Genomic DNA, 12,099 nt, shown 5'->3' with positions numbered 1-12,099 from the left:
TGTAAGTCCAGTGCTCTTTCTGGTCCCGAAATTTCTAATCCACACATCGGATAGTTTACCTGAGTTAAAAATGTGAATTAAGTCAGGCTTAAAGCAGAATTTTGTTTTCTATCGGAAATCCTAGAGCAGGCGGTAGGTGAAGACCAAAGAAGATATCTTCTTTTTCTTTTCTTTCTTTCTTTTTTTTGAGATGGAGTCTCGCGCTGTCGCCCAGGCTGGAGTGCAGTGGTGCAATCTCGGCTCACTGCAAGCTCCGCCTCTTGGGTTCAAATGATTCTCCTGCCTCAGCCTCCCAAGTAGCTGGGACTATAGGCGCCCACCACCACGCCCATCTAATTTTTTGTATTTTTAGTAGAGACGGGGTTTCACCGTGTTAGCCAGGATGGTCTCCATCTCCTGACCCGGTCATTTGCTTGCCTCGGCCTCCCAAAGTGCTGGGATTACAGGCGTGAGCCACGGTGCCTGGCCCACAGAGGGTATTTTCTTTTCTTTTTTTTTTTGAGAGGGAGTCTCGCTCTGTCGCCCAGGCTGGAGTGCAGTGGCCGGATCTCGGCTCACTGCAAGCTCCGCCTCCCGGGTTTACGCCATTCTCCTGCCTCAGCCTCCCAAGTAGCTGGGACTACAGGTGCCCGCCACCACGGCCGGCTAGTTTTTTTGTGTATTTTTTAGTAGAGACGGGGTTTCACCGGGTTAGCCAGGATGGTCTCCATCTCCTGAAAAGAGGGTATTTTCTTCTTCCCTCTCTGTATCATCCTTACTCAATTACAGATGATCAAGGGCAGTACTGCCAGAGTCACCTCGAGAGGCTCTGTTCTCTGCCACCCAGACTGTTATGTAGTCTCCGTTCCAAATTGTCTTTACTCCGGTTTACTCCGTGGATGGCATTTAAGACTTTTCTTAAATTTGAAATTCACAAAACCATTTTAAAGTAAACAATTCAGTGGCATTTAGTACCTTCGCAGTGTTGTGCAACTTCCACCTCTATCTAGTAGCAAAACATTTTCTTTTCTTTTTTTTTTTTGGAGACAGAGTCTCGCTCTGTTGCCCAGACTGGAGTGCAGTGGCGTGATCTTGGCTCACTGCAACCTCTGTCTCCCGGGTTCAAGCAATTCTCCTTCCTCAGCCTCCCGAGTAGTTGGGATTACAGGCACATGCTGCCCGCCGGCTAAATTTTTGTATTTTGGTAGAGGCGGGTATTCACCATGTTGCCCAGGCTGGTCTCAAACTCCTGAGCTCAGGCAATCCACCTGCCTTGTCCTCCCAAAGTGCTAGGATTACAGGCGTGAGCCAACGGGCCCGGCCTTGCATAACATTTTCATCACACAAAAGAAAACCTTCTACCCATTAAGCAGTTACTCCTCCCTCTCCTCAGTCCCGGGCAACCATCAATTTGCTTTCTATTTCTATGGATTTAACTATTCTGGATATTTCATAGAAATAGAATCACATAATGTATAACCTTTTCTGTTTGGCTTCTTTCTATTAGCCTAATGTTTTTGAGGTTTATTCCTGTTGAAGCATGTATCAGTTCTTCATTCCTTTTTTTGAATGAATAATGTTCCATAATTTATTTATCCATTCATCTGTTGATGAATATTTGAGTTGTGCCCAGCTCTTGGCTATTGTGCATAGTGCTGCTATGTACATTCATATGTAAGTATTTGAGTATCTGTTGGTTGTATACCTATGAATGGAACTGCTGGGTCTTCTGATAATTCTGTATTTAACTTTTTGAGAAACTGCCAACCTTTTCACAGGGGTTGCGCCATTTCGCATTCCCACCAGCAATCTACAAGGATTCTAATTTCTCCACATCCTGCATTTAAGACTTGTAAAGCTGAATTAATCACAGGATGAGGAAGTGGCCTCTCTGAAACATTTTCCTCTTTCACATTTTAAACTTTCTCTTTCATACACGACATGAAACACAGCCTACGCATGAAAGTGACTAGGAGGAAGGCTATTATAAAGTGATGCAAACAGAAATTCCACCAACCTCCATGTATCATCATGTGTCATAACTCAGCCAAGCTCAGTGAGCATTCTCGTCACATTGCCTCAACAGCTTCAAGGTGAGCCAGCTCAAGACTTTGCTCTCCACCAGGCAGAAGATGACAGACTGTGAATTTGGATATATTTACAGGCTAGCTCAGGACTATTTGCAGTACGTCCTGCAGATACCACAATCTGGATCGGGTCCAAGCAAAACGTCCAGAGTGCTACAAAATGTTGCATTCTCAGTCCAGAAAGAAGTGGAAAAGAATCTGAAGCCATGCTTGGACAATGTTAATGTTGCATCCATAGACACTGCCAGAACACTATTCAATCAAGTGATGGAAAAGGAGTTTGAAGATGGCATCATTAACTGGGGAAGAATTGTAACCATATTTGCATTTGAAGGTATTCTCATCAAGAAACTTCTACGACAGCGAATTGCCCCGGATGTGGATACTTATAAGGAGATTTCGTATTTTGTTGCTGAGTTCATAATGAATAACACAGGAGAATGGATAAGGCAAAACGGAGGCTGGGTATGTGTGATGGAAAAATTCTTCATTGTTCTTTACTGTGGAATAGAAATTGAGAATTTTCTTGCTAATTAAAACAACAACAAAACACTTACCTAAGAATACTAGTTTCCTTGGGTGGTTTGTTTTAATTTTTAAAATAATAGACTTTCTGGCTTATTTCCGATGAATCCTTGAACTTGAACTTTATATTGGAAAGCAGTTGTTTTTCCAGTTTTTATTCCTAACAGTATAAATTACAGTAGTAAAGTTTGGGGACTAACAAAGCACCTCTCTCATGCAGCTTCACAGTCAGCTGTGTACACACTCTAATCTAGTACTTAGCTTTTGCTAGGGTTGTCATGACAGTACAGACTTTACAGAAATGTCTCCAATCAGTACAGAAAGAGTTGCTATTAGATGCTGTTATTTTTAGGTATTTATGAGGTTGCAAAAGACAGGTGTAAATTTTTGTAAGTTCATTGCTTACAAATTGGTGTTTTTCAGTTTACTAATACATAACAAATTGTAACATATACTAATGTATAGCAAATTATATATAATGTATAACAAATTATTATTAATAATAACAATTCTGGGCTGTTAAAGTTTGTTGATTAAAACATAACGTACAGTATCACCAGCAAGAAACTTTATTCAAGAATTTTCAAATAAAAATTCACTTTATTATCCAGTGCCTCAAAAAGCCAAGACTGCGTAGGGGCCTGTGTTGAAACTCATGTTGGTAAAAAGCCTGACACAGCTGGATGTATATGCTTTCCTTTATATCCCAATATACTTAATGATTATTTTCTTAAAGCATGTAAGTGTTCATGAATCCTCTCTCCAACCCCTAATTCCTGGCCTTCACCTCTCCCAAGAGGTAACCACTATTATCAATTATTTTGCATGCAAAACATGCCTACTATATATATCCATAGAAAATAAACAATACTTCTTTGTAAAAAATTTTTTGTAAAAAAATTTTATGTAAAATGTGTATGCTTATGTATGTTTTACATAATGTATATGTTATACCATATAACACATACTTCTTTTACATATATACATAAATTTTTTATATATACATATAAATTTTGAGTACATATTTTTACATGTGTATATGTAAAAATAGTACATGGTACTAATTCTGCCACTTATTTTTTTATCCAGAGTTATTTAAAATAGTATTATTAAGAATGCTGTGTATATTCTGTTGTATGTAAATGCTGTAGAGTGTCTGGCCATTTGTAGTTGATAGCTGTTTAGGTTATTTCGAGTTTGCTATCACACACAATGCTTCATTGAATATCATTTTACATATATCTTCCCTTGTGCGTGTGTGTAGTTTTCCAGGGTGGATGTTGGGTTGTAGACGCTGGGTCATGGTGGCATACATTTTTTAATTTACTAGGTCCTTGCCTTCCAAAGTGGCTCCACCAAGTTCCACTCTCATCAGCAGCTTCTTAGAGTATCCCGCAGTCCCCCTACCCCAGCTGACTAACATTAGCTTGTTGCAATTCGTCATAATTTCCTTAATTTTTTGGGCTAAAAATATAGAGTTTATCTTGTTTCAATTCTCATTTTCTTGATTTCTAGTAAGGCTAAATTTTTTTTTACATTTTGAGCATCTTTTTGTATATTAACTGATCATTTGTAAATGCAGGCAATTGTCAGTTTACACCCTTTGCCCATTTTCCTTTTATTTTGTCTTTTTCTTATTGATTTGTAGGAATTCTTTGAACATTCTGGATACAAATTATTATTATTATTATTTAAATTTTTTGAGACAGAGTTTTCGTTCTTGTTGCCCAGGCTGGAGTGCAATGGTGTGATCTCAGCTCACTGCAACCTCTGCCTCCTGGTTTCAAGCAATTCTCCTGCCTCAGCCTCCCAAGTAGCTGGGATTACAGGTGTGCACCACCACACCCAGCTAATTTTGTATTTTTAGTAGAGACAGGGTTTCACCATGTTGGTCAGGCTGGTCTTGAACTCCTGACCTCAGGTGATCCTCCCACTTTGGCCTCCCAAAGTTGTGGGATTACAGGTTTGAGCCACGCACCCAGCCAAATTATTTTTATATATGTGGCAGATGTATTTTAGTTTGCTGATTATCCTTTAAAGCTAATGACGTCTTTGGTCATTATAAACGTTTAAAAGTTTGTTGTGATCAAATTTATTGATCTTTTACTTGATGCCTTTTTCGTTTTGTTTAAGACCTTCCTGCGTGATAGAGCTTACTGCAGCTACTCCCCTTTCTCAGTCACCTTCTTCCTGGAACTTAGTTCTTTCTAATTCAGCCTGACTGAGGCTGGGCGAAGCATGTGAAATGTTTTATCATGTTTTCTTCTGGCTGTGGGAGGAGGCTATACTTGAGGACTGGTGGAAATTTCAGCAGCACTGTGTAGATTTCAGGTGAAGGCAAACGTTCTCTAGCACAGAGGACCACAGATGAGCCTGCAGAGAAATACTCTACTAGTTTGCAGTAGGTTTGTGGGTTTGGATTGTATTGCCAATGCCTAGCTTAGTACTTGGAACACACAGACAGTGAATAAATGTTACTTAAAAATTTAACTTCTCCACAGTAAATTTTGTGAGCTCCTGGAACTCACTGTTAGCAAGAGGTGTGGAATTGTCTCTGAGAATTTCTAGCAGTACCCTCATCTTTCGAGGGTGGTACAGATGTAAACATGAGTGTGGTGGGATGAACCTCTCGCGAGTGTAGATACAAATACACACATTGCCTGCACATGCACATACTCAGCCTTTCTAAAATTTCCAAGCTCTTTTTTTTTTTTTTTTAAAGCACCTGAATAGTTCAGGTTGTAGAAATGAAATACTCTTGAAGATGTCACTTCAAAGCAATCTCCGTGCTGCTTTCCCACCTCAGATGAGACATTGATTCTGTCAATGATAGGCAGTGCTTTTTTGATTCAGTGCAAACTGGCATGGAAAACTGTTATCTTCTTTTCATAGTGATGTTGACAAATCTGCTCAAATGAATGAATTTACTCTTGAATGATTCATTTCAAGGGAAATGGCACAATCACACGCCTATGCTAGTAGTCAGTGGCCCACAAGAAGAAGTAAGGGTAGAGGAGGCACTTACAACTTTATCAAGATGTGCGCACCAGCCTCTCACTTCTACCCACCTGAAAAAACTCAAGAAGTCATCATAAAACATACAATCTGTAATTTAATTAAATGTTAAAATTGCCCAGAGACTTTATGAAAACTTTTAATCAAGAATGTGGTATGTGCCAGATGCGGTGGCTCATGCCTGTAATCCCAGCACCTTGGGAGGCTGAGGTGGGTGGATCACCTGAGGTCAGGAGTTCAAGAGCAGCCTGGTTAAGATGGTAAAGGCCTGTCTCTACTAAAAATACAAAATTAACAGGGTGTGGTGGCGGGGGTCTATCATCCCAGCTACTTGGGAGGCTGAGGCAGGAGAATCACCTGAACCTGGGAGGCAGAGGTTGCAGTGAGCCGGGATTGTGCCACTCCAGCCTGGGCAACAGAGTGACTCCATCTCAAAAAAAAAAAAAAAAGAAAAAGAAAAGAAAAAGCAGTATGTGAGCACAGCATAGATGTTTAGACAGACCTGGCTTCACTTCTGGGCTCAAGTGCTTACTACCTGTGTGAACTGTACAAATTGCTTAACTTCCCGGTCTTGTTTCCTCATCTGTAAAAACAGGAAAATATTGCAACCTATGTCCTGGGACTGGTATAAGGATCAAATTAGTCAATATATGCAAAGCACTTGAAACAGTTGCTGAAAATGAGTACTCAATACAAGTTTATCGCTGTTGTTTACCATATAAAACAGATCCTCTAATGGGAAGAAACAAGACTGGTCTATCAGTAATGGGACTCATAATCTCTCGTTATTCTTTCTCCTTTTTATCAGTTGTCTTTCCTGCCTTCCTGCCTTCCTGCCTTCCTGCCTGCCTGCCTGCCTTCTTTTTTTGTGGCTTCTCATCTCTCTTTTTCTCCTCTTCCACATTTACCATGATTTCCTCCTGTCCCCTCTCCTAATTTGAAGTGCTGAGAAAGGATGTGCTCTCACAAGATCTGATAGGAGAGCTAGTGCCATTTGGCTGCCTTCAGCATTCATGAGGAAAGGATGGTTCTTAAAAACCATTAGAATGATCCTGAGATGAAACTCATGTCTCTTCCCTTGGGATCACCCTTCCTTTTGAACCAGGTGGCTCTTTTTTTTTTTTTTTTAGACGGAGTCTCGCTCTGTCGTCCAGGCTGGAGTGCAGTGGCGCGATCTTGGCTCACTGCAAGCTCCACCTCCCAGGTTCACGCCATTCTCCTGCCTCAGCCTCCCGAGTCGCTGGGACTACAAGCGCTCGCCACCACGCTCGGCTAATTTTTTGTATTTTTAGTAGAGAGGGGGTTTCACAGTGTTAGCCAGGATGGTCTCGATCTCCTGACCTTGTGATCTGCCCGCCTCGGCCTCCCAAAGTGCTGGGATTACAGGCGTGAGCCACCGCGCCCGGCCATGGTGGCTCTTCTTACTTCCTCCCCCTTCAATGAAGCATTCTGCTCTGCATACGCTGGGGGAGTAAAAAGAATGCTTGGCACTCAGCTCCACGTGGGAGAAATCATGTCTACTTAATGCATCACTGTGTACCTCATGCCTAGAATAGGGCCTATTGCATAGATGGTAACAACAAATATTTGCTGATGGAATGATTCAGTGAAACAACACTGAAACTGGAGATTTGAACTCTGGTTTTCTCACTCACTAGAGGTATAAACTTGGGTAAGTTACTGAGGTACTCTGAGACTCAGATTCCTTATATAATGTATATAATAATATGATATGACATGATTTATTATATATAATATTTAATGAAAACGCTCTTATCTACCTTTAAAGGAAAGCTAAACGATTATAAAACACTTTTTGTAAAACAGTGCTTTCCAAGCTGTCAAATACTATGCAACTATGACGGTTATGTGGGAAATTCCAGGAAGTTTAGATAGGTTATTCTTTGCTTTTCTGAAAGTAGGATGTACAGTCAGAGTTGGTGCTTTCCCAGTAACCACCATTTTAAAGCTTGGGTCATACCATTAGGCCAAGAGGTTTCTCTTTTCTTTGTTATTCTTACTTCTTCCCTTTGCTCACGCTTCTGTTCCAAGGTTGCCTCCTCAGAGAAGTCTTCCTTGATCACCCCAACTGAGAAAGTACCACTGCCACTCTCTGTCTCCCTACCCTACTTTATTGCCTTCATAATAGTTTTCATGACTGGATATCCCATTGCATATTTGTTTGCTTATCTGTTTATCGTCTGTGTCTGCCATGAGAATATAAGCTTAGTGAGGGCAGGGATCCTGTATGCTTTCTTCACCACTGTGTTTCCAGTGCTTTAACTGGTACTGGCATGTGGCCAATGCTCAATGAATATTTCCTGAATGAATAAATGAATAAATAATATTTAGAGAAATGGGAACAACATAATGGTATTTGTCTGTATCTTTTTTTTTTTTTTTTTAAACATGGTCTTGCTCTGTCACCCAGGCTGGAGTGCGATCTTGGCTCACTACAGCCTCAACCTCCAGGGCTCAAGCCATCCTCGCATCTCAGCCTCCCAAAGTGCTAGGATTACAGGCTTGAGCCACTGCACCCGGCTGCCTCTATCTTTAAAAATTCTGAGGTTCTGATTTTCTTTGGACTATTGATATTATTTTATGTTTTGGTTGTCTTGTAACCAAAGTAGCTGAATTTAACAAACTATCACCATTTCCAGAAATAATAAGGCTGAAACAATTCTTATTTACTACTACATTACTGATAAGATACTGAATCCTTATTCGTATATTTATCTTTACATAATGGTTTTAAGATACAAATAGCATCATTAAACAAAATATGTTTGAAAATAACCTTTTTGAAAGGAAGAAAAGTCACTCCCATCACCGTAACATATCCACATGCAGACACTGTATGCAACTGTAATTAGGGCGTACAAGAGTTTTTTCGTGTGACATATAAATATTTTCAACACTGTCTCACATATTCCATGTTAACATTAGGTATTAATTTCTAATATCTACAGAATATTTCATTAATTTGTCATATCATAATTTACTTAACCAATTCCCAATTGTTAGACAGTTTTTTTTTTTTTGAGTTTTCCCCTTTTAGATATAATGCTTCAGTACTGAAGCATGGGTATGCTTTTCTGGTGCCCCCTACCCTCCAATATTTTAGAAGACTGCCTCATGATAAATTTCTAACAAGATATGTATATAATTACAATACTCTAGCATATTGGAAAACATATTTTCTTTCCAAAAGCATTATATCAATGGAACAATGTAACAACAAACTTAACAACGTGGGTAGTACTATTAATCATTTTGAGGGTTTGATAGGCATAAAGTAACAAAGCGAATTTAATAGGTCTACAAAACAATAAGACTGTGTTGAAAGTACATTTCTTTAACTGCTATTAGTGTTTTTACCATACACTTGTTAATGATTTATATTTCTCTCTTTAATAGTCTTTCCCTTTTAGACTATTAAGGACCTGAGGATTTTCCGTTACATTTGAATGAACTCTTTCATGCTATATGTAAATATTTTCCTAGTATATTGTTCTTTTAATTTTAATTTTTCATAGTTAAAAAAAATTTTAGGCCGGGCACAGTGGCTCACGCCTATAATCCCAGCACTTTGGGAGCTGAGGTGGGTGGATCACGAGGTCAAGAGATCAAGACCATCCTGGCCAAGATGGTGAAAAACCTGATTCCTACTAAAAATACAAAAATTAGCTGGGTGTAGTGGCGTGTGCCTGTAGTCCTAGCTACTTGGGAGGCTAAGGCAGAAGAATCGCTTGAACCCAGGAGGCGGAGGTTGCAGCGAGCTGAGATCGCGCCACTGCACTCCAGCCTGGGTGACAGAACAAGACTTTGACTCAAAAAATAATAATAATAAATAAATTTTAATCTTCATCTGGCTGAATTCATTAGTTTTTTCTTTGTTCACTGTCCTTTCTTTAGACATTGATGTATATAAGATGATATGTTATGACTGCTCAATGATAATAGACAATGATCATTGTCATAATAAAAATCATGCTGGGCACAGTGGCTCACACCTGTAATCTCAGCACTTTGTGAGGCTGAGGTGACTGGATCATGAGGTCAGGAGTTCGAGACCAGCCTGGTCAACATAGTGAAACCCCGTCTCTACTAAAAATACAAAAATTAACCAGGCATAGTGGCATGTGTCTGTAGTCCCAGCTATTCAGGAGGCTGAGGCAGGAGAATTACTTGAACCCGGGAGGCGGAGACTGAGGTGTGCCGAGATCACACCACTGCACTCCAGCCTGGGCAACAGAGCCAGACTCCATCTCAAAAAAAAAAAAAAAAAAAAATCATTTCAGAGGGCCTCATTATTCTTGCGAAACATGGGGTTTATGAAAATTCTAGGAACGAGAGTAACGAAGTGGATACCTCTTGAGAGTGGATGGGAAACTATGAGTATGTACTGGCAGGAGGGAAAGAGGAAGAGAGAGGGGCAGTTTCCTTCCTCTATCAAGGCATGACAGCATGTCTCACAGCACGATGCACACTTAACACGTAGGCAAAAAATGGCTTTCTTAGGAAATCTTTCAAATGGAAAATCCCCCTGGCTGGTGGTATTCATCCGCTCTGCCAATGATGCTCATAAAGTGATTCCAAGGCACCACAGAGCTCTCGAATCTCTCGCAACTATCAAAGAGTTATGCTTGGTTTCCGTTTCAATATTAAGTTACACTATGCTCTGAGCTACTCGCAGGTATTTGTAACCCCAGGTTCTGAAACCTGCAAGATGGAGACGTGAATGTTTGCCAGATGATCATTTGAAAAAATTATTTTACCAATTTTCTAATTATTTTGGCACTTGTTTGGAAATGTATGGAGTGGAAAGAAGTAGGGTGTTTGCATTCTAATCCAGGTTCAGGCACCAAGGGGTTGGCTAATCTTAGATAACTTATTTTTTTTCTGGGCCTCGATTTTCTCATTGGTTAAAATAAGGGAGGGCATCAGGCTGGATTATCTCAGAGGTAATTTTCAGTGAGGATTCTTTGATTACGGACTGTAAATTAAATAAATAAAATGCCCAGTTAGTTGGGTTACCGTATATTTTTAAAGCTATGTCTGATCACAAAGAGAGTAGATTATAAAAGAAACCATCAAACTTTTCATAGCTTCAAAGGTATTGGTTTAATTTGGATTTACTGTGAGTTCTCATGATTTTCAATACAATGCAGTTTACAGTATAGTAGAATTCATATTACAAATATAAGTGCATTGAAATCAATGTTGGACAATTGAACAAGAAAAAAAAATAGGCTTTCTATCCTCTAGAGCTGTGCTTGCTGTCCACTATGGTAGTGAAATGTGGCTAGTCTGAACTGAGATATGCCGTAAGTACTAAATACTCATTGGATTTTGAAGATTTGTTATGAGAAAAGAATATCTCATTAATGATTTTATACTGATAACATATTAAAATAACACTAAATGTATCTTAAAAGTTAGTTTTACCTATTTTTTTACTTTTTAAAATATAGCTACAAAAAAATTAAAATTACAGATGTAGGTCACACTGTATTTCTGTTAGATGATGCTGCTTAAGAGGGGTAGAAGGAGTAGAAGGTTAACTATTTGCACTATTTAAATGAAAATATTTTTGCTTTTTATTACAGCATACTTAATCTACAATGATTTTTAAAATGTTAAATTTATTCTTTCATAGGAAAATGGCTTTGTAAAGAAGTTTGAACCTAAATCTGGCTGGATGACTTTTCTAGAAGTTACAGGAAAGATCTGTGAAATGCTATCTCTCCTGAAGCAATACTGTTGACCAGAAAGGACACTCCATATTGTGAAACCGGCCTAATTTTCTTAACTCTCATCAAAACGATTATCAACACATACTTCTAGTTTTAAATAAACAGCTGTGATGATGTAACCTGACTTTCCATAGTTACGGAAATTTTTTCCCCATTTAATGAATAAATTGTATGTATTTTTCTCTATATGCCATTTTGTCTTAATTTCTTGGGTCTGCCTGGAAATTCAGCTGAAGGGTAAAGCTCAACACAGGAGACAGGCAATGAATTATGGGATGACAACCAGGAAGGCAGTGTGTTTTCTGCCCCCCAGTAGACTCTTTCAGGGGTGCCCATTACCCAAAAGTCCTTCTCTCTGTCACTAGGCTAGACTGCAGACTAGACTGAGAAGCAGACTCAGGCTAAAAGCAGACTCAGGTCGGCTTCCCTCTTCTTCCTTCCTTCTTTCCCATGCTGTCTGCAGTTTCCAGTGCCCCTGGCTGCTTAGAGTTTCCACTGATGCCTCCTCCCCAGCCTTCTCTCTCTGGCTTGCCATTTGGGGTTGATGGATATGGCAACCTGATATGCAAGATACTCGGAGATATTGTGACCAAAGAAAATTAGGTAAATGATTCAATGTGGAACTAGTGTTAAAAAAAAATTGTTTTTTTTTTGTAAAAATGAACAGATTAGAAAATTACGTAGTTTGTTAGACCTTGTGTTCTAATTTTTATGTCAGCAAATCTGATTGCAATATG

General features: G+C 39.4%; 1 protein-coding gene across 1 annotated transcript; it reads left to right on the top strand.

Moving 5' to 3' along the window:
- The first annotated feature begins 1,789 nt into the window (after positions 1 to 1,789).
- On the top strand, positions 1,790 to 11,550 carry BCL2A1 (BCL2 related protein A1). The gene is made up of 2 exons (XM_023193386.1): positions 1,790 to 2,531; positions 11,266 to 11,550. The coding sequence occupies exons 1-2, from the start codon at positions 2,112 to 2,114 to the stop codon at positions 11,371 to 11,373; spliced, it is 528 nt and encodes a 175-aa protein (XP_023049154.1). The 5' UTR covers positions 1,790 to 2,111; the 3' UTR covers positions 11,374 to 11,550.
- The last annotated feature ends 549 nt before the right edge of the window (positions 11,551 to 12,099 follow it).

The sequence above is a fragment of the Piliocolobus tephrosceles genome, chromosome 6 (genome assembly GCF_002776525.5).
Source record: "Piliocolobus tephrosceles isolate RC106 chromosome 6, ASM277652v3, whole genome shotgun sequence".
In the NCBI taxonomy this organism is placed as follows: domain Eukaryota; kingdom Metazoa; phylum Chordata; class Mammalia; order Primates; family Cercopithecidae; genus Piliocolobus; species Piliocolobus tephrosceles.
Note: the sequence above shows the minus strand (reverse complement) of the source record. Positions and strands in the feature narration are given on the sequence as shown.

Coding starts and splice junctions, on each gene's coding strand:
- BCL2A1 (XM_023193386.1), top strand. CDS start 2,112: ATGACAGACTGTGAATTTGGATATATTTACAGGCTAGCTCAGGACTAT. Junction 2,532..11,265: donor TAAGGCAAAACGGAGGCTGG/GTATGTGTGATG, acceptor ATTCTTTCATAG/GAAAATGGCTTTGTAAAGAA.